At 33.9% G+C, this 23,644-nt stretch overlaps 1 protein-coding gene and 1 long non-coding RNA gene across 2 annotated transcripts; both read right to left on the bottom strand.

The window, feature by feature from the left end:
- Window positions 1–7,851: 7,851 nt before the first annotated feature.
- Window positions 7,852–9,665, bottom strand: LOC144999705 (uncharacterized). Its single transcript, XR_013660970.1, has 3 exons — window positions 9,227–9,665; window positions 8,760–9,137; window positions 7,852–8,677 (listed from the first exon to the last, which is right to left on the bottom strand). It is a non-coding gene; the product is annotated as an uncharacterized LOC144999705 (long non-coding RNA).
- Window positions 9,666–13,878: 4,213 nt separating this feature from the next.
- LOC145008695 (uncharacterized) lies at window positions 13,879–20,314 on the bottom strand. Its single transcript, XM_078967293.1, has 9 exons — window positions 20,018–20,314; window positions 19,493–19,952; window positions 19,180–19,233; window positions 18,812–19,097; window positions 18,591–18,655; window positions 15,150–15,375; window positions 14,560–15,059; window positions 14,248–14,444; window positions 13,879–14,163 (listed from the first exon to the last, which is right to left on the bottom strand). The coding sequence occupies exons 1-9, from the start codon at window positions 20,312–20,314 to the stop codon at window positions 13,879–13,881; spliced, it is 2,370 nt and encodes a 789-aa protein (XP_078823419.1).
- Window positions 20,315–23,644: the final 3,330 nt, after the last annotated feature.

The raw sequence follows: 23,644 nt of genomic DNA, 5'->3' as shown, positions 1-23,644 counted from the left end.
CTCATCTTTCACTTGACTCTTATGGCTAGAAAACCATGAACCATCGGATCCCCGATCCGAATCCCACTCTATCCATTCCATGACGACAGAAAGACCCATTCTTCAATTCCGGAGCAACTCCCTCGAGTTCTCCGCTCGCAATCACACACACACGTTGATCTAGCTCTAGCACCCTCAGGTTTGGAAAACCTGATGATATCCTCAAACATCCTTCCAGGATGAACCGCTAATACATACCCAAAACCCTGATCAGAATCTCACTGAGAGCCCAAGACTCTCTCCCTGCATCCCTTCCGAACCCCTCTCCCTGGCTCTACGCCTGCGGAATTCCCTCTGCGCCCTGAGCAGACATCTCAAGTCGAATGAGCTTTTATTCCATTGCCGCAACACGCTACTCAAAACCATCGGCGGACCACTCTAATCATAACTCCACATTGCCGCTTTCACTTTCGTGAGTTTGCACTTCCTTTCGGAATTCCATTCCTCCCTCTTTCCTTACCAAGGAAACCACTCGTCCGCCATATCACCATGACAGGTACTATGGTGCTCACCCCACGCTACACCATCTCCTTAAAGCGCACCCGACATCCATACATCACCACTACTCTGACTCTCATCGCAGGGACTCTCAAGCTCATGCACTACCTTCACTGCTCAAGATTGTTAACTGGGGCCAGACCTCCCAATGTAATCACACTGCAACATACGCAACCCATAACCTCGAACCGATCCAACAGTACTCGCAGAGTCTTCAGCATGACTGGACCGCCTCCCCAGACCTTCAGCCAATATGGACCACTCTCAGAACCTTCAGCCAATCTGACTGGACCGTCCTCCGAGCCTTCGGCCTGACTGGTACGCCTACCGGCCTTCAGTCTATCCGGACCACTCAACTAGCATTCATCATTCCGAACTATCCCTTCGGGAAATCCTCCCGTGCATACCGTTCTAGCCCTCTAGGGGTTCCGAACTCTATCTCCATCATACATACTCGATCTCGGCCTGCTCCCATGCCTTCCACAATCAATTGCTCTAGGGACATACCCATACAGTTCATATATTAAATATACATCCGGATCCAAATACATTACTACAAAGGGACTTCTATTTTGAAAATTATGATCTGAATTATTAACTTTTTTTTTTTTTTTTTTTTTTTTTTTTTTTTTTTTTTTTGTAAATTAGATATGAACTTTTTTATAAAGTAACGTGTAATTAAAATGATGAATATATTTTCGGCTTCAAAATCCATTTTATATTGTTAGAAAATGTACTTTTCGATGAAAACTTTTAATCATTGATTATTCTGGGCCTAATATATTTTCATTTCTTTACATGATAAATAATTTTTAAATAGGTTGGCTTTATACGTGCAAAAAGCACTAATCCACGGGTATAAATGCAAAAATAATAAATAGCGGGTAGCTAAGATCTTAAAATTAAAATATGAACCTTTAGTTTTATATGTATATAAGCTTTTTCTCTTTGGTTTTTTTAAAAAGCTAAATTCTTAAACCTATGAAGGGGCTATTTGATATTTTTTTGATGTCTGCTTGTCAAAGGTTTAACTTGGTCTACTATTTGATTGAATCTACATCTTATTAAAATCATCATGATTTATTGTGCTGAATGATAAAAATTATTATTTTATCTTTTTATTCTGTTTAAAACTCAAACAATACAAATTCAACTTTTTATCAAATAAGTATCAATGAGTGATAAACTCAAACAATACCAATTCAACTTTTTTATCAAATAAGTATCAATTAATATCACTGATGTGTTGATTACTTATTATTAAAATAAATCATAACAACACCATGTCAGTTAGAAAATATAATAAACTTTTGCAAATCTCAATTAAAATGAGAGTAAATAGCACAAAAGTCATAAAGTTTACATAAAATTCGTTTGACATTGCGTTATATTTTGTCTCAAATTGGATACTTAATTTTCAGTTTGTTACAACTCCGACCAATTCACCGGTCAACCTGGGTCAACCTGGTTGCCAACTGATGTGGCATGATGATATGTAGTTTTCATGACATGACATTCTGACATTGAATGCTAACGTATAAAAATTGAAAAAATATTACACAAAAATATTTTGTTTCCACTTTTTTTTCAATTTTTACACAGTTTTATTTATTTATTTATTTCAATTTTGATATTCCATTTTTTTTGTTCCAAATCCAACATTATTTTTTTCCCGAAATTGTTCAATGACAACCATTCTCCATTTGAAATTGTATAAATATATATATATATATATATATATATATATATATATATATATATATATATATATATATATATATATATATATATTTTTAAACATTTGAAACAGTATAAATACAGTTTTTCCATTTAAAAAGTCATTTTTGCATAAATACAAGTTTTTTTTTTTTTTTTTTTTTTTTTTTTTTTTTTTTTTTTTTTTTTACATCCAAACCATAATGTCCCGATTGAAAAGTTTGAGCTAGCCAATCAACAATTCTCTGTTTAAATTTCAAGAAACATGTTAGACCTTTGGTCATTAAGAATTTATTTGTAACATAGGACGGGATCCTAACCTTGACATCTCCTCTTAAATGGCTATCTCCTGAGGTTGAAAGTACGTCAAAAACACTGTCACTAACTTGGAGTACACAAAGATGGATCTAAGTTTTCAATGGCACAAGGATAAAAGTACTTCTGCAATCACAATTAGATGACAAAGGGAACCTTACCAAGCACATTTCACCACCAAGATCAAACACTAGAACTTTTTCATTGTGTTTTTTTTCTCAAAACCATAAGCTAATGAAGCATTTGGGTCATTGATAATGAGAAGAACCTCAATACCTGCGATTCGGCCAACATCTTTGGTTGTTGGCACTGTTACTACTTCTTTCATGACTTTATCACTTCAAAAATTTCGATGCACATTACACAAGCTTCCTCAGCACCTAAAGCCAAAAAAGTGAAGCGACAATTAGTTCTTTTTTTGCTTAAAACAAGCTCACGAATCCATGATTGGCTGTAAGAAAAGATGAATTCCATTAAAATAAACGACTGATGAAGATCGGTCAATGAAGATGAATTGAAATGGGTACCTGTGCAAAAATTTCCTCAGGAACGACTTCTTTCCTGAAAACAGGGCAATCTAAGTTGACTTTTCCATTATCGTCTCTGATAACCTAATAAGAAACTTGCTTTGATTCTTCATCAACTTCAATCATTTTCCTCAGAGAAAAACATGTTCTCCAGACTCACCACCTCCCGCAGTTCGCAATCTGACCAACTAACCACTCTTATGTATCTGAGCACGACTGAGTAGGTGAACGCAAGCTTCAACGTCAATTTGGTCGATTGTGTTTCCAGGGCTCAAGTGATTGTGGTAAGAGAACAGAGTAATGTCGATTCACCAAGAGTATTGTGGTCAACTTAATTATTTTTATAATTAAAATGATTTAAATAACAAATAATGAGTATAAAAATGTTTAAAAAGAAAAAAATAGGATTTTAGCAAATATGATATTTCCGACGCTTATAAACAGTATATATCAAACGTTCCTACACATTTCCTACAGAATAATTGGTAGTAAATCCGTAGGAACAAGGCGTTACCTACAAATTTCCTACAAAAAACGGGTTGTAGGGAAAACCCTCGTGGGTAATTTTTTCCTACAAGATAGCTACAAACGTTCCTACGCATTTCCTATGGAATATTCTGTTACAAGTTTTAACTATGGAATACCTATGGAACATGTTAACTACGGAGTACTTACAAATTACCTACGGGTTATTTAGCTACGGAACTCCTACAAAATACATACGGATTATTTTCCTACGGAATACCTACGAAATGATTTTCCTACAGAATGCCTACCAACTACTTTACCTACGGATTATCTACAAACTGATTTTCCTACAGAATGCCTACCAACTACTTTACCTACGGATTACCTACAAACTGATTTTCCTACAGAATGCCTACCAACTACTTTACCTACGGATTACCTACCAACTGATTTTCCTACAGAATACTTACCAACTACTTTACCTACAGATTATCTACCATCATTTTTTCCTACGAAATACCTACAGATTTTATTGGATTTTATTTCCTACCGAATACCTACTGAATATTTATTTCCTACAGATTTTCTATGAATTTTTTACCAGTTTTTATTGCTATATTAAATTTATAATTCCGACAGATTTATAATTTAAAAAATATCCAAATTTTCTGCTAAAAAAACCAAATAAATAATTAAAATAATAGTCAAATACCATTACATTCATTACCATTAAAATAGCCACTAACATGCCATTCATACATTCAAATACTCAAAATACCATTACAAAAACTAAGAACTAGTCAATAACATAACATTAATTGAGTGTTCTAAAACAAAAACTAAGAACTACTTGGTGGATTATCGGACGGATTAATTTGTTTCATAAAGGCCGCCAATTGTCGTTGCACTTGCAATTCTATTTCATTTCGCATTTGTTGCACTTGCAATTCCATTTCATTTCGCATTTGACATTTTTTGTCGCAACTCATTTACCTAAATATAGCAAGACAAACACATGTAGTTAGTAAATGTAATTCAACTTTAAACCATGATAGCAATGTACTTTACTTTTAATTCAATATAAAACACACTATTGCTAATAAAAATGTACATTGTTTTTAACATCTATAATAATAACTTTTTATATGCATAATAATAACATACTATATTTTTATCCATTATACCATTGTACTTTACATTTCCAATCCATAATATCAATATATTTAAATTATTATTAATAACAACAATTTACTTTACCAAATATCAATAATAGCAACATACTATAATTTTCACCCATTATAGCATTATGTTTTACCTAATTTAATAATAGCAACAAAGTATTATTTTCAACCATAATAACAATGCACTTTACCTAATATTAATAATGACAACATATTTCAATTTTCACCCGTACAACAATGTACCTTACCAATATGAACATATATTTTTCAGCCATATTAAGTACCTCTTTACTTGATTTTTTTTCTTTATAATATATTATATAAATAATAGTACCTCCTGTTGTGACTTTGCAAAGTCAGCAAAAGCTGAAGTTAACTCATAAGAATATGCACCCATCATCAGAAAATGAAGATCCGAGTATCCTGCCCCATAGATAGGACCTTTTTGTTTCCCGCCGTTCCTAAGCAATTGTGTTTGGGTCCACAATTCAGGATCATTCACATTATGTTGAGTCGGATCATCACCATATTTTTGAGATAGGGCTGTGTTATATGATTCCTACAACATACCAAAAGAAAGTTTTTGTTATTGTACTAAAGAGTAAAAACTAATATTAGTAAATATATAAAAAGATAGAGACAACTTATGATCGCCACTCTAGATGTCTCATTCACAAAATCCACTTGCGCCTCTTTATCTCCCCCAAAATATATTTTCTTTGATTCGGCGGTAAGATGTGTTTTATAATAAAGATCAATGAATGAGGGGTCTTCACCCGTCAACTGTTTCTATATAAACGACACAATATAATTGATATAATTAGTGTTGAAAGAAAAATGGATCACTAAAATCTATAATTAGGATTATTTACCAATTTAAGATGGTGCTCCTCAAATCCAATGCTACCACCCGTATGTTTGGCTGCCCCCCACCAGAATCAGTGTTACGGTTGTTTTTTCCGCTTTTGGACGACTTTTTCCACTCATCCGTGTCCCATTTCTGTAATATATATATATATATATATATATATATATACACACACACACACACACACACACATATATATATAATTAAAATACAAAATAAAAAACAACAAAATAAGCAATAATGTATTAGATTCCTTGCCCTGCACAAACATCGCTAAACATCTATATGTATTTCAGCAGGATTGTAATTTGCAAGAATCTCAAAGTTATCATTAATCTCTGCGATAATGTGGCCAGCTTTTCTTGCAGAATTACCGATGCTTCCCTAGCATCCCTCATTCTACCCCTGTAGCGATCTTTCAGTGTATTCTCAAACCCTTCACGAATTAACCCTTCTTCATTTGGATCCCACCGGTATTGAGTCTGTAAAAAATAAAAAGTAAAAGTTTAAAATGCAAAATAACAGTGAATGAGAAATAGATAATAAAAATAAATAATTGATATATTACCCTAAAACGCTCAAACATTTGAGTGACAACTTCCTTTAGAATTTTTTTAGAAGTAATCCAAGGTTCATTTATAGACTGCCAAAATATCTTTACAATCGCCCGATGAATACTTTGTCTCCCACACCTACAATATTGAAATAACCATATAAGGATAATTATAACATCTAAAATAGTAAATTTATAATAATTAAAAAAAAGACTTGCTTGTACCCCTTTCGTGTGATAAGTGGCCTATGAGAGCCATTCGAGTTTGCATCATTTGATCCACCATGTGTACCCGAATAATGGGGCGTCTAAACCATTGGTGATTCAGGCTCATGCCCATGCTCAGGCTCATTTTCATGCTCAGGCCCATTATAAAAGAAATCACTAGCAGGGTCTTCATTGTTGCTTGTCATCTCATAACCATATGCAATACCATTCCCAATATTCTGTACCACCCCTGTATCTGCTATAGCATCAATCAAGCCCATGTGGGTATTTATGTCACCCATGTTACTACTCCCTGAGAATCCTGACCTTGCCGTCCTAACTAAAGTGCGTGAAAGGCCACTCGACAAAGGGATGCGTGGAAGGCCATTAGGGTCGGACGATGACCTCGCTCCCGATACAAAACCACCGTGTGGAAGGCCACTAGGATCAAACAAAGGTGATGACCCGGATCCTGGTACAGAACCACCTATAAGAGGGATGCGTGGAAGGCCACTAGGATCAGGTAAAGGTGATGACTTAGCTCCTGGTACAGAACCACCTGTGAGATGGATGCGTGGAAGGCCACTAGGATCAGGCAAAGGTGGCTCCTGGTATTGAACCACCTATAAGAGGGATGCGTGGAAGGCCACTAGGATCAGGTAAAGGTGATGACTTGGCTCCTGGTACAGAACCACCTGTGAGATGGATGCGTGGAAGGCTACTAGGATTAGGCAAAGGTGATGACCTGGCTCCTGGTACTGAACCACCTGTAAGAGGGATGCGTGGAAGGCCACTAGGATCAGGCAAAGGTGATGACCTGACTCCTGGTACAGAACCACCTGTAAGAGGAATGCGTTGAAGGCCACTACGGTTAGGCAAAGACGATGACCTACCACCCGACGAAGGACGAACCGGAAAAAGGTTACGTGTTAGGCCTTTATCCAACATGCTTCGTTTATATAACAAAAACAGTCAAATATGTTAGATGATAATAAAAAATAACAAATAGACTAGTGTCTACATACCATATTATAAATTAAAAGTAAAACAAGATAACAAATATATTAAAGTGTATATACCATCTACCCTAATAAATGAAAATGTTATTGCCACTTGTCATTCACTCATTTATTTGGCCACATGTCATTTTGTCATAATTTTGAAATATATTTATTTTCCACTTGTCAATTACTTCATTATTATTTTCTATTATATCATTAATTTAGTTTCCATAAATTAAACCTACTATGATAACTACTAATTTCAAATTTCAAATTTCAAATTTGAAATTTCAATTTCAATTTCAAATAAATTAACACTTTAAACATTTGTATTTATCATTTTATAATAATAAATCGTTTACTACACGGGTCTAACAATTAAACACATAATTTTAATTAATTTATTTTTTGCATGTTTTTTTTTTTTTTTCATAATTTTCACTTATTTCACATTTCAAATTCAAAAATACTCTTCATTTAATCACTCATATTTAATATTATGTTTTAATTAACCCGTATAATATACGGGTTTCACAACTAGTATAACATAAAACAAACTTCCTAACATTTGTCCTCATCTGGATAGTAGTCAAAATAAAATGGTTCGTCTCTATCATCTTCATCTGTATCATCTTCTTGGTTTTCCGCTTCAGAACTCTCACTCTCATTGGAAGATATTTGCTCAAAGTTAGTTCTATTTGAGGCTAGGTTCAAACGTTCACTAACATTTACTTCATTCGGTAACTCAAACCATTCATCAAGATGAAAGACTCCATTTGCTTCAGTACTTCCATCAAGCGCAACTTCCGTTTCAGCTTTGGTGACTTCATATACCCCTCTTGGTTTTGTCTTGACAACTGTCCAAAGATCTTTTAATTCATCTGTCACCGCAGGATATGGTGTATAAAATACTTGTTCTGCTTGTGATGCCAAACAAAAAGGATCATTAGTTTGAATATGAGACGTAGGTTTAACATCAACCAATTTATTCTTGTTAACTACTACACCGCAGATATTATCAAACCAAGTGCATTTGAATAGCACAACAGTCGAGCACCCAATGTCATAATAGTCAATCTCTAGGATCTCATCCAATAAGCCGTAGTAGTCTGACTCTTCGCCATTATATATCTCCCCCCTCACGCATAGTCTATAGTTATTGTTTCACGTCCTTTACCATATTCTTGTGTGTGGAACTTATAACCATTTACAAAGTAGCCGTTATAAGACCGAGCATTGTTTGAGGGTCCATTTGCTAAAGGTTCTAAATGTTTAGCACTTCCATCAGTTGAGTCCCTCGTTACCTACATTAAAGAGCATATATGCAAAATGTTTCTTGAAAAAAATACAAAAATTAACAAGTATGATTGAATTGGTTTTACTTACTTTGTATTTAAACCATTCTGCAAAGTATTTATCTCTAAGTACTGAAATTGGTTCATTTTGATATGATGCTTGGGCTGCTCGATCAAATTCTGTGATGAAAGGGGCAACTTCTACACAGTTTAGTAGGATGTAAGTGTGTGCTTTGTGAAGTTCTTCATGTTTCAAGGGTCTTTTCTTTCCACCCTTTTCATATAATCTTCTTGATGGAAAGGCAAATACGCTTAATATATCTCCACTTGAAGAGTTGTCATGTTGTCAACCGTGGGGGCAAAATATAAAGAACAATAGGTAGCGATTTCATTCACTAGATGTTCATTGACGATTGAACCTTCAACCCTTGCTTTGTTCCTAATTCTTCTTTTTATTATGCCCAACTTTCTATATTTAGAAATTATCAAGAACGTGTTATGAATACTAAAAAGAACGTGTAAAAGTTTAATACTTAATATTACAAACAAAATGATTACCTCTCGTATTGATAGATCCATCTGTATTGCACCGGACCACCAAGAATTGCTTCATCAGCTAAATGTATGATTAGGTGTTCCATGGAATCAAAGAAAGTAGGAGGGAATATTTTCTCCAACTTGCAGATGGTTTGAGCAATACTGTGTTTCATGTTGTACAAGTCGTCCATATGCAATGTTTTTGAGCATAATACTCGAAAAAACATGAATAACTCTGTTATGGCCTCATATACCATATTTGGAACAAACCCTCTAATAGTAAGTGGAAGCAAACGTTGCATAAAGACGTGACAGTCATGGCTCTTGAAACCGTAAAAACTACCATTTTTGATGTTCACACAATTCCCTATATTCGATGCATATGCGTCTGGAAATTTCAACTTTTTCAGCCAAGCACAAACTTTTTTAACATCGACCCTCTCTAAAGTGTAGTCTCCTTTCTTGATCCAAACCTTCCCTTTTTTTTTTTTTTTGTCCCGGACGGGGTTTAGAAGAGGCCGGTCACATAGCATCTCAAGATCTTGTCTTGCGCTCAATTTATCTTTAGATTTGGGGGTGTCCATACTTGTATGAAACATATTTTCAAACACATTCTTCTCGATATGCATCAGATCAAGGTTATCTCGGATCAATAAATGACGCCAATAGGGAAGCTCCCAAAAATGCTCCTCTTTACCCAATTATGTGTCACTCCAAAACCATCCGGCTTTATATAATTTGGACGATACGAAGTCCCTTCATAAACAATGTTAAAATGTTTGACTGTCTGCCAAATTTCTTCTCTGGTTGGGTACGGAATATCTACTTCGCTCTTCGATGTCATGTTTTTCTTAAAATTAATCTTATCTTTTTTGAAAGTGTGGCCTTTGCGTAAGTATTTTCTATGGCAGTCAAACCAACAATGTTTATTTCCCCTTTGAAGCCAGAATGATTCTAATTGATCCAAACAATATGGGCAAGCTAACTTACCATGTGTGCTCCATCCGGAAAACATTGCATAAGCAGGGAAATCGCTAACTGTCCACATCAATACAGCTCTCATCTGGAAATTTTCCCTTCGATGAGCATCATAAGTTTCAATGCCATCTATGAACAACATCTTTAACTCGTGCACTAAAGGTTGTAGGAAAACATCCAAATTTTGACCATGATTCTTCGGCCCAGGAATGATCAAAGGAAGCAATATGTATTGATGTTTTAAGGCCAACCAAGGAGGTAGGTTGTATATTGTGATAAACACTGGCCAACATGAATACGAACTCCCATTTGAATTATTTGGACTAAACCCATCGGTACATAACCCAAGTCGGATATTACGTGTCTCTTGTGCAAAATCAGGAAAAACTTCATCAAAATGACTCCAAGCTCGACCTTCACTAGGGATGTATCATCTTTTCATGATCTATCGGATGATCTGAGTGCCAAGTCAAATGTTGAGCCGTCTTCTTAGAATAGAACAACCTTTGAAGTCTATATCTAACAGGCATGTAAGTCATGAACAAATTAGGAACCTTGTTGCCCTTTTCCATGTATATACTTTCATTACATACTGCACAACAATCCAGATTAGCATGATGTCCATAGAATAACATGCAATGGTTTATACACACATGAATCCGTTGTGAAGGCAGTTGTAATGGCTTCAACATTTTCTTGGTATCGTAAAAGTTGTTAGGAAGCTTCTCACCTATAGGTAGACTGTCTTTGATTATAGGAATTAATCTATCAAATGAAGAGTTTGATACATTGCACTCCGATTTCCAGTTCAACAATCTGGTGGTGGTGGAGAGTGTGGAAGCTTTTTTAGACCCGTCCCATAAAGGCTCGCTAACTTTGTTCAATATTTTATAGAAAGTTTGGGCTGATTGATTTGGGTTTTATTGTGCTTGTTGACAATAAGGAGCCTGTTGATAGTAAGGAGCCTCATGTTGATGCATGCTTTCGATAATTATCTGCTCATATCTACGATAATCACCCACACCTTCATCATTGTCTTGAGCCGTTTCAGAGATTGAACATTGACCAATTTCTTGTGTTGGATATAATTCCCCATGTGTATACCAAAACATATAATCTTCCATGAATCCATTTTGGCATAGATGCAATTAAACTAAATTTCTTGTCTTGTAATAACGATTTTTGCATTTCTTACACGGGCATCTAATTTCAAAAACCTCCACCCCTTCCACAATACTATGTTGGATGTTTGTTATGTTCGTGTAAGCAAAGTCCAAAAAATAATTGACATAATGTCGAAATTCGGTATTGAAAGCCCCATTCGTAGTGAGTCTCATTGTGTACATCCATTCTCTATTTGATGTCATTTCTATCTGTAAACAACATTTAATCTATCATTCTACTTGATTAAACCCTAAACAAATGAACATAGCAATGTACTTTACACTAAACAAATAAACATGTCATTGTAGTATAACCTAAACAAATAAGCATAGCAATACATGAAACACTAATCAAATATGTTGATGCAATAAATGAAACTATTTAAAACTAACCGATTAACAATTTAAAACTAATAAATAACAATTAAATGGGAAAATAATATTTTGTGTTTGCCTCTAAGTTTCCATATAATTTTTTAAACACTTTTTTGTTGTTTGCTTTAATGATAAGTGCTTGCAAAACTTTTTCACAACAGCATATTATGTTATAAAGGAGCTGTTTTCTATGTATTATTCAGCTTGGTTCAAAATTCTCTTAAACCAATAAACCATTGACGGTTTTTTTTTTTTTTTTTTTTTTTTTTTTTTCATTTCTTGACAAGTCAACCATGGGTAAAAAGAATCATTTAAAATAATATATAAATTATCATAACTGAGACAATTGCAAAATACAATTAGAAATAATTAGTAGAGAGAATTATGTGATAATTGGTGGGTGGAATTAAGCCCCATAATACATCTGTTTATACCAGAAAAACAGTACAAAAAAATCACATTAAGAGGTCAAAATACTACTTAAGCTAAAAGTACTCTAATGGTATATTACTTTATAGTTTAGTATTATTTACTTAAGCTAATGGTATATTACTTTATAGTTTATTATTATATACCCATATGGCCATACACCACTTGGTGAAAGACTGTAAGTGTTCACCCTGCCTTGTACTACTCATGTGCAAATAACACAGAGACACAAAATTCGTAGCAGATTAAAAGCTAAAACACCGAAAAGAAATAAAAAGTCAAATAATCTTACAATAGTTTAATAGTGAGCTACATGTTTTGAACTAGAAAAATAGAAGTTTTAGGTCAAACCTCCTTGCAATATCTTGATGCAGCAGTATTTTACTGTTTAGTCTTGATCAAAATAAACCAACATTTACAATATACACGATATGCAACCTTAATTGAAGATATATACAACACACACAACTTATTTAACATAGAATTTATCAAAATCAAGATTAACATTACATGTTATACATAAACTAGATTTCTGAAAATTTGAAGTCTTGTGAATGTGTGAGCAAATGAAAGTGAAATACATACCCGGGGTGTCGCAGAAGGTGGTATGGTGTAGCAACAGTGGTGGAACGGGGCAACGCCGACGGATATGTGATGCAGTGGAGCGGGAAATTGACGGATCAGAAATCGCCCGTGTAAGATAGGGTTTTGTTGGGGTAGGTTTGATCAATGAGTGCTGGACATCAGTAAAGTGGGAATTGGGTTTTTAGGAGGCGTAGCAAATTTGTAGGCATAAATGTGGCGTAGGTATTTTGTAGGTATCTACAAATTGGAAAACTGAAGTATTATAATTAAATATCATTTAAAAATTATCTATATAAATATCCTATATTAATATAGTATCTACGGTTTTATTTCAAAGGTATAAGTGCTACGTTTTTTTTTAAATATAATTAATATAATATATAAATATCCTATTTAAGCAACATATGCAGGATTTTCAGTGGATTTCTCATTGACAGTGAGGGTTGCGAGAGGGGCATAGATGAACCGTCTACATGAGAGATGAGATTTTGATAAGTTAGAACAGGAATCATTTGGTATTTCTAGAGTAAATAGTTTGAGGAGCAAAGCTTTATAAGTATAAAGTGAGCAAGGGAGTGAGGAAGACAGTTATCAGTGGAGGAGGTAGACATGGCTGTGGAGGAGGAGGGAGAAAATGGAAGGAAGGAAAGAGGCCGATATGCTCTAATACCATAAAACTCTTTAGAAAAGAGTATTCTGTGCATTTCAATGAAAAATATACATACAAAGCACAAATATATAGGGAAGACAAAGTACACGAAAAGGCAAAATAACACCCAATAATAAACACAGGGACTTGGAAAGACACATAACATCTCTGTTTTGAATGAGGTAAAGTAATAATTATAAAGAAGAAGGTATATAGAAAAATCATTGTTCCCTTCTTCGTGCACAGAACTATTTACAAGTATTAGCACACACCATATAGAAGGAAAAATTAACTATGAGTAGGTTCGCACTCAATTATAAAGAAGAAACTATAAAGAGAAATAATCTGTCTTACTTGCCATTTTTATCAAAATCATCCCAAAGCAAACAAGACAAGAGGAACAAAAAGAAATAAAAGATAACCTAAATATACTTATAATGACGAAATTATAGAGCTAAATTGCAATGTAGTTGAACATTCTTAGGGAAATACGGCTAGGGATCCAAGTAGAATAGTTTTGCCTTTGTTGACGCTCGAGGGAATTGCATAACATCCTTCGCAATGTCATGTATTTTTTTAGCATCAAGATCTCCATTTGGTGTGATGGTAAACTTGTTGAGAGAAGGGGAATGAGCAAGAAGAAGCTTTATAAAAAGAAGTTCCGGTTTTGATCCTCTTAAATGTCTCATCTCAACAACTTGCAACTGATCTAATGTACAATCCAAGCAGTTTGGGGATTCCAAACGATTTGAAGCTGGTCCCACATCAATATGATGCTCCTAAAACAACATAAAAACGCAACAGCACTTTACCATCCAAATCTTGTTTTATATATAATATGATTTTAACACTCTTCACTTTACCATAAGGTGTGTAATAGTGAGTTTTTCCAGCTTCGGTGAGTTTCGAAGCAAGCAAAGAGCAACATCAAGTTGATCCAAATCATCAACTTGAAAACGGATCAACCACATATGCTTTAAACGACTAATCGCACGTGGAAGCAATTTAGGAATCTTTTCTACAACCAAAGACTGTGAGATGAAAGTTAGATTTAACTTACCTAGAAAACATTAGTATTATTTACATAAGAGTACGAAATGTATAACCCTTTATGCAAACAACAATTGGGGAAGAGAAAAGGTTAAGAATAAAAAAGTTTACCATAATAAAATTACTGTCGGTATAAATGTATCGAAGTCTCGGCAAGTTACTCAACATTGTGGCCAAATTCATTTTTTCAACTCCTACAAAATCCTGTGTGTAATCCTGTGAAGAAATGAAAACTGAAATAAGACATGGACTGTCCAATAACCCGAGCAACAAGGCATCAGGACAAGCAATGACAGTCAACTTCTGCAGTTTTGTAGCCTTAATGTTAAATTTGTAAACATTTTTGCAACTAAAAAGGAACAACTTCTTAAGCTTTGGTAGGTTGATCTTATTTCCACAGCTAGTCCCAAAATCAACATCCTCCAAATTGAGTTCTTTAAGATTGAGAAATCCGTTAAACTCAAGTGGCGGCTTATAGATACAGTTTTTCAGTTCCAACTTTGTCAAATCCAGACAAGAAAACACATAAGAAGGTAGTTCATAATGTTGATTTGAATAGGTAAGGACTAGTTCAGTGACACCGTTTCTTGATAAGAATGACATCCATTGACCAATTGCTTGCAAGCTATCATGAAATATATATGATATATGGAGATGAAATTTCAAGATAGGACCATTGTGAAGGAACAAGACTTTGTTTATGATACCTATAAACCTATTACGACCAAAATCTCCATTGCTTGCAAATTTATTAGAGAAATTTTCATCAAAAACCAGCACCCTCATTGTGGTCCATCTGTACCTCCACTTTTTTGATATAATGCTTGTCCTTACAACATCTTCAATCGGGAGCCTCTCTATGATTGAGTCTATCAAGTGTTCTGGCAAGTTACTGAGATTATCTTCCTCACCACAACTGACAACAATCCTTTTATTTCTATCTGTTATTAGATTCACAAAAGAGACCAAGTTATATAAATATAAAAAGAAATCTAATAAGAATCATGTTGCAATTTGACATTTCAAATACTCTTCTTAATATCCTTTCATTATCAATGAAGCTTTTTGGTGTGGTAGCATACTAGCATAGCTTGTGCGAAACAAAATGTCTCGTTCACAATACTTATGATTTAACGGTCATGAGCATTTTTTAAGAAAAGTGACTCACATGTCACATACCTAAGTTATTTCAAAGAAATTGGAATGAATAAGAGACATGGACTAAGTTTTACTTACATTTACCCATAATAGAAACATAATACATCTTGTTACATACAATAACAATGCAAAACCTGAAATTTGTATAATGTACTCTGTTTTTGTTCATATTAGCAATGTACTTATATTTATACAGATATCACAGAAATGCATTTACAATCCCTTACCGATAATAACAATGCACTTGCATATTTTTATTGATGATAACATTATGCAACATGAAACTTGTAATCTTGTAAGCATTTTCCAAGTTTCAGGTTATACATATTGCTCTTTGTTGGTAAATAAATGGAAATATAAGTACTTTTCTATTAGGGGTGGATAATGAAGTATATTTCCCACATTGGTATCGGGAGTAAGGTCCATTGGAAATTTCGACACTTTTGTGATTGTTCAATGGCATCTAATATTACATTTTTTTATTATTAGTTTTTCTCACAAAAAGTATGATATTTGAGTACAAAGGTTCTTATGTTGGTGCCTTCCAAGGAGGGAGTTAATACATAAAATTAGCACAATCGAGTAGTATAGGTCTTTGACTCTTTGCTATTTCTTTTTGAAACGACGGTCTTTGCTAATTAATTCCTTTTTATGTGCATTTAGGTAGTGTTTGGTGCATAGGACTGGACTGAACAGTATTGAACTCGACATAACTAGTCAAATTATCTATGAAGCATTTGCTATCACTAGGACGGGACATAACATGAGATTAAAAAGACCGGATTGTCTCCGAGACATATATATATATATATATATATATATATATATATATATATATATATATATATATATATAAGCAATTGTAGAAATTCATAAGATAAAAAGACAAAGGTATGTAGGAGGTTAGAATTTGATAATAACTAAAGTGTTTCAGTTTTAAGAGGCCATTAGAGGGTGTCTGGATGGTTGTTTAATGAAGGAAAAGAGATGAGAAAATAATGTTGGGGTATTTTTGTAACTATGTTTTGTTCCACCTTTTTGGATGGGATTAAAATCTAATAAGATAGTTTCATTTGACTTGGTCAACAACTACTTTTGTTCTTGTCCCATCCATGCCAAACGTTATCGATAAAGCCTTGTTATGTATAGTATTATGTTTAGTCTCATGTACAAATCTCTGCCTTAAGTACTTAAGTACTTATCTACTTATTTATCCTCAAACTTAATACCTTATAGTTACATCAGTTCTACAGGTAAAACCTAACTTATAGAAACTCAAACTAATGAAATTGTATGACCATATAACATATGGAAAACCACTCCCTTGCAAAATTAGGCACTATCCAGTTAACTTTCCAACAAACTACATCTTCAGAAAATCGGTTTACTGATTTATGTTTTTAAACGGGAATGTGAAAGTTGACAAAGAAATTCTAAAAACAGAGTTTATGTATTCAACTTGAATGAACAAAAGAGATCATAAACAACAGAATTCAAACAAAATTTACAAAATAAATGGAGGTTTACGTATTAGAATCTTACTCATCACTTGAAGATACCCTTCACTCAGAGCGACCAAGTAGTTTATCTTTGTGTTAAAATCTCAAAATTCTGAGATGAAATTGAAACGACGAATGGAGCGATCATCCACGTTTTATATGTAACGAGAAGGTTTTTGGAGCTATAATTTACCGCATATCGATTTCTAGATTAAACCACTCCCTAAATTAATATGAGATTTTCTAGCATGCCCTAATCGCATACATAAAAAGCATTAATTGAACTATTAATTATAAGAAATATTACTATAATTAAAAGTGAAATTCATTAATTATAGAAAATATTCTTCATAATTAATGCATTTCACATTTAATTATGGTAATATTTCCCATAATTAATAGTTTTTAAGTGTCCTTTTAGAGCACATGTCAGAAGATCCTCAAAGTCAATTGTTTCATATGGTGTGCAATTCAAAACAAGATAGCTTCGATGGTGGGTCTTAGAGCTAGAGGTATGATTACCCAAACTATCACTTGTGGCGCATGTATCAATGAAGAAGAGGATGCTGATCTCATTTTGGTAAAAGGTCCGTTTGCCAAAGTTGTGAGAAGTACTTGGTTTTGCTTCAAACTGGGGGAGAAGTCCGAAGATAAAAGACCGGTTTCACTCCATATGTTATGGTCTTTTCTGGCATCTATGAAATTATCATAATGACCGGATGTTTAGACAGGTGTTTTTTAAGCCATCGTTAGACAGGTGTTTTTATGCCATTGTATGGTGAAGAGCGAATCAAATCAACATTATTTTTGTGGGTTAAATGTAGACGTAATGGTGGAACCTATTCATGGGATGAGTCATGAATGGTCATCATCTCTATTTTGTATCTGATACTTTTTGTGCTCTGTATTTTGTTACTCTCTTTTTCCCCTCGATAGTTACTTACTAATCGCGAATGTCTTTTCAATGATATTTTCCGTTTTCTAAAAAAAAATGTTAGAAAATCCCATTAAATATAGACAAATTTGCGTAAAGGTCCATGTACTTTATAAAAGTCATAGCTTCATTTATTATTATTATTATTATTATTATTATTATTATTATTATTATTATTTTAAAAAGTGGATGGTTTCTGTAGTTTCAACTTTCAATTATTTGCGTGGATGATAGTTATGTAATTATGTAAACGTGTTAAAGATCTAAACACAACTTGCTAAATTTGGATTGGGTTCAAGTTGAATTGACAGATTATGTCACTTTTTGTCATCTCTAAATGTGATTTTTAAAACTAAGTTACAACTCTTTAAAAAAAAATAAATCATTTTTCTATAAACTATAAAGAAGTGAAATAGGTTTTCGTTTTTGCCAATAAATTCTAGAAACACAATCCAAGATTTTACATTCAACAAATGCAAGTGTACTTACTTTAAAATATCATAAAAAATAAACATAACATTAATTCTATTCCTATCATCCGCAAATCAATACCGCTTTAAACTACATGCAAGGTAGACGTGCAACCAACAAAGGCCATTGCCATTTGCAATGCTGAAATCAGCATGTTGCCTAAAGGAGTAATATAGTGATCCAAAGTATAAAGCAACAGAATTCATACTTAGCATTTATCAAAATCGCCAAGGGGAATAAAAACAAAAGAAAGATAAGGATGTAAGTATAAAGCTACATTGCAATATAGCTGAACATTCCTCATTACAGAATTACAGATTGGGATTCAAGTAGAACATTTTTGCTTTTGTTGAGGGTTGAGGAAACTGCATAATATCCACTGCAATGTCAAGTCTTTTTTGAACATCAGAAGCTTCACTTGGTCTAAGGTTAAACTTCTGAAGAGAAGGGGAATGAGCAAGAAGAAGCTTTATAAAAAGCAGGTCTGGTTTTGATCCTTCTAAATATCTTATCTCAACAGTTTGCAATCGATCCAATGTACAGTCCAAGTTTGGGGATTCGAAATAATTTGAAGCAGGTCCCACATCCACTCGAGGCTCTCCTGAAACAACACAAAAATGCAACGGATGTTTAGCTCCCAACTCTTGCATTATATAAGTAAAATAATTATATAATTTTAGCACTTGTTACTTTACCATTTGCAAGGGCATCCCCAGTGTCTTTAGATTTGGTGACTTCTGAAGCAAACAAAGAGCACCATTAAGTTGATCCACGTCACCAAGTTGAAATTTTCGGAACCACATACGCTTTAAACTATTAACCGGATGCGGAAACCACTTTGGAATATTTTCTGCTGTAAAAATCTTTGAGGTGAAAGTTAGATTTTAACTTGCCTAAACTACATGAAAAATATATCTTTTGTGCAAATTCCTTTTGAGAATTATACCTTAAGAAACTGAGCATCGACGAAAAAACATTTAATTCTAGTCATGTTACTTAACATTGTGGTCAACATGGCATCAGGACAAGCAATGACAGTCAAATTTTGCAGTTTTGTAAGCTTAATGTTGAAATTGTAAACGTTTGTGCACTTATGAAGAGACAACTGCTTAAGTTGTGGTAGGTTGATCTTAGCTCCACACAAGTTAGCCCCAAAGTCGATACGTCGGAGAAAAAGATCTTTAAGATTTAGAAATCCTTCAAAATTAAGTGGTGGTTTAAAGAAACAGTTTTTCAGTTTCAACTTTTTCAATTCTAGACAAAGAAACACATACGAAGGAAGTTCATAACATAGATTTGAAGTGGTAAGATTGAGCTCCTTGACTCCGTTTCTTGATAAGAGTAGCATCCATTGATCGACTTCTTGGAAGCTATCAAGAGAAATGTCTGGTATATGGAGATGAGATGAAATTTCAAGATAGGACCCTTGTGAAGGGTCAAAACTTGGTTTATGATCCTTATAAACCCATTAAGACCAAAAGCTTCGTTTTATGCAAATCTGTTTAACTGTTTATCAAAAACCAGCGCCTGTTTTTCAGTCAATATGTACCTCAAGTTTTTAGATATAATGCTTCTCCTTATAAACCCATTATGACCAAAAGCTTTGTTTTTTGCCATCTTTTTTGAGAAGTAGTTATCAAAAACCAGTGCCCTCATTTCGGTCCATCTGTACCTCCATATTTTTGATATAATGCTTGTTTTTACAGCATCTTGAACAGGGACCCGCTCTAAGATTGAGGCTATCAAGTGATCTGGCAAGTTACTGATTCTGTCTTCTCCAACACAAGCTACAGACCTCCTTTTATATTTTCCTGTCATTAGATTGAGAAACAAAAATGGGACTTGGTTATTTCAAGGAAAATTGAAAGCTTAAGCAATAAGAAACACTAAACAGCTTGACATTTCTAATACTCTTCTTAATATCCTTTGAATATCAGTGGAGGTTTAGGAGTGGTAACATAACTCATTATAAATAAACACTTTTATTTGCAATAGACAAAACTATAAAATTGGTCCGTGAGGTATTCAAAAAACTTTGGATATGGTCCAAAACGTTTTTAACTTGCACGGAAGGTCCAAAATCAAGAATTTCCTTCGGTTTTAGTCCCTGGAGGACTTGAAAAGACTGTTTTGCCCTTTCCATTTCATTTTTTGTATTTTTTTTTTATATTTTCTTTTATAATTTATTAATTAAAAATTAAAAATGAAGGAAGTGGGTCCACACCCACCACTACCAATACTCTCTCTCTCTCTCTCTCTCTCTCTCTCTCTCTCTCTCCCCTAAACTCTCACAGAACACACACACTATTAACATAAACACACATAAATCAATTTATGGGTTTTTTAGAAATAACTGCTAACATAAACATACATAAATTGATGGATGATTGAACTCAAAGAAGAAGAAGCAATGTATTTGGGTTTGAAATCGGATGTAATCTATTTGGGTTGTGTGGATTCCGATCTGGTATTCTACCTTTCCCCATGGAAGAAGAAGCAATAAATTTGGGTTATGTTTGCAGGAAACGAAAACCACAAACCACAAATAGATATCAATTTTGGTTGATGCTACAACCAAACGACGTTAATAGTGGTGTTTGTGGATGGATCTCCAGGGGATAGGAGGAAGACAGTCTTGCTACGCCCCTGACTTCAAATCATCATCGATGGTGGATCTCCTAAGTTCGTCATCGTTCCAAGTGATGTTCATCGGTTGTGTTCCAGGTGGTGTTCATCAGAGCTCATCGTCATTTCAGGCGGTGTTCTTCGATTAGAGTTTTGTATGTGACTTTCATTTCAGATCTTGCATTCTCCATGCATCTTCGTTTCAGATCTGGAAAGAGCAAACCCACCTTCAAGCATTATAACCTTTTTGTTCATGTGTAAAATTGGAGGTGGGAATTATAAAGCTTGTATTTTGATGCAACTTTTAAAGATTATTGAAATCGATTTTTACAATCTATGGTTCAGATCTAGGAGAGAGAGAGAGAGAGAGAGAGAGAGAGAGAGAGAGAGAGAGAGAGAGAGAGAGAACCTATGGGTAGGAGAGAGAGAGAGAGAGAACCTATGGGTAGGAGAGAGAGAGAGAGAGAGAGAGAGAGAGAGAGAGAGAGAGAACCTATGGGTAGGTTGGACCCGACATGTTTTTAAAAAAATTTCTTTTGTTTGTTTTCTAATTAATAAGGTATTAAAACAAATATAAAAATACAAAAAAGAAATGAGAAGGGAAAAATAGTCATTTCAACATTTTTTGAACTAAAATCATAGGAAATTCTTTACAGTTTTGTCTTTGCAAGTTAAAAACGTTTTGGACCCTATCTAAAGTTTTTTGAATATCACAAAGACCAATTTTACAGTTTTGTCTTTGTAATACTTATAGTTAATGGTTGTTAGCATTTTTTTAAGGAAATGTGAGTCACATATTACATTTTGGTAATAATCCAACTATCCAAATGTCTTCAACAACATAATGGTTTAAAAGAGGCCCATAGAATAACGAAGAGAAAGGGACCTGAATTCATAGGATATCAAAAGCGTCTAGCAATAATTTTATTCCATAGTTGTAAGAGTGTGTCCAACCTAGAGCAATATAAGATCTCCAAAAGCAAAATTGATGTCAATTAAAATGCATTACAAGAAACTCAGGCAACTAATCAATTACATTGTACTAATTGGAGACTCTATAACACTAAGAGTTCCAGAAGAGTGACATCGTGTATGTAGTGATGGAATACCTAAAACCCTAGAGGGGGTCACCTCTTGTACTATAAGTTCCATCAATGGCTTCCCCTAGCAAAACATAACTTAAATCTACTCAAAAATAAAGAAATTACATGAACACAGGCGAAACCTAGCTTAACCCCTTCATACGTGCTCCTTCCGAAAATAACAAGTATCCAATGACATCTCGAACTGCAAATAATAAATCTTTTCAAAATGAGTTTCTTGACTCTGTTTCCAATGAATAGGTGATAAATGACATCCAAAATCCAAAAAATTAAATAGAGTCAACGTATTGATTAACTATAATGAACAAAAGATATCAAAGGCGACATAATTCAAAGATAATCTCTGAAAAAATTGATATAACAAGTAAACGGGATTTCTCTTGCGACTTTCAAAAAGTCAAACACAAGGAGGTTTTTGAAGTAGAAACTTACTCATCAACACTTCGACATAGGCATAGAGCGAGAAGTAGTTTATCCTGTCATCGTTAAAATGCCAAACAATTTGGGAACTTAGGGTTTACTGCCCACCAACGAGTTTTTTACATAAACATAGTTATCGAAAATTTCATTTACCAAGTAAAGGTAGTTTCAACTTTATTTACCAACTAGTTGTATTTTTAATTAAAAAAAACCTAGTAAACTCTGTTTCCTTCAAATGGTTGTCTCTCCCGCGTTCCCTCCTTCGTTGTACTCATCTTCACAGAGCTTCCATCGCAAGAACCACCTACGGCTCTTCTTCCACCGCCGGAATACCCTACAACCGCCCTAATTCTGCCGGTCCTAGGTAAGTCCTTCTAATTGCCTTCTGTTGGTTAATGCTTTATTGCATAATATGTGTCTTTTCCTTATTGTTATAGGTTTCTTGTATATCTTTTACTCCACTGTAATATGTTAATGGTTCTTTCATCACTTCAAACATGTTGATAATGTGCGTGAGTTTCATTGCTTTTGTATTTAGTTTGTGTTACTATATAATATCTTTAAGATCTTGCAAAAGTAACTTATGTGATTCTTATAATACGTGTTCTTTGTTCTTTTTTAGGGTAGTAAGTTTTGTAATCGATGCATGTGTTTTATATATTAATATGATGTTAAATCCTTTGAAATAAATACTTTTGTTTTTATAGATTTTCATTGCCATGACATGAAAATTTATTACATTATTATGTTATTGGGATGGAAAAATTTGTGACGGAGAATAAGGTATAACTTACAACAAGTCTCCGAATCAAGCTATTAAGGTTCAATGCAAAATACAGTTCAATGAACTCATCGATCAAATCCATATTGCTACGTCGATTGATAAGCAACAAAAGCGCATTAAAGTAATTTGCAGATATCCATCGGTTGTTGGAAAAGTAATGAAATATATTCCTCTCTCAATTATGGATGATAATGTCGTTGAGATCATGTTTGATGC

This window comes from Lactuca saligna, chromosome 1, assembly GCF_052625555.1.
Source record: "Lactuca saligna cultivar CGN05327 chromosome 1, ASM5262555v1, whole genome shotgun sequence".
Taxonomy (NCBI): domain Eukaryota; kingdom Viridiplantae; phylum Streptophyta; class Magnoliopsida; order Asterales; family Asteraceae; genus Lactuca; species Lactuca saligna.
Note: the sequence above shows the minus strand (reverse complement) of the source record. Positions and strands in the feature narration are given on the sequence as shown.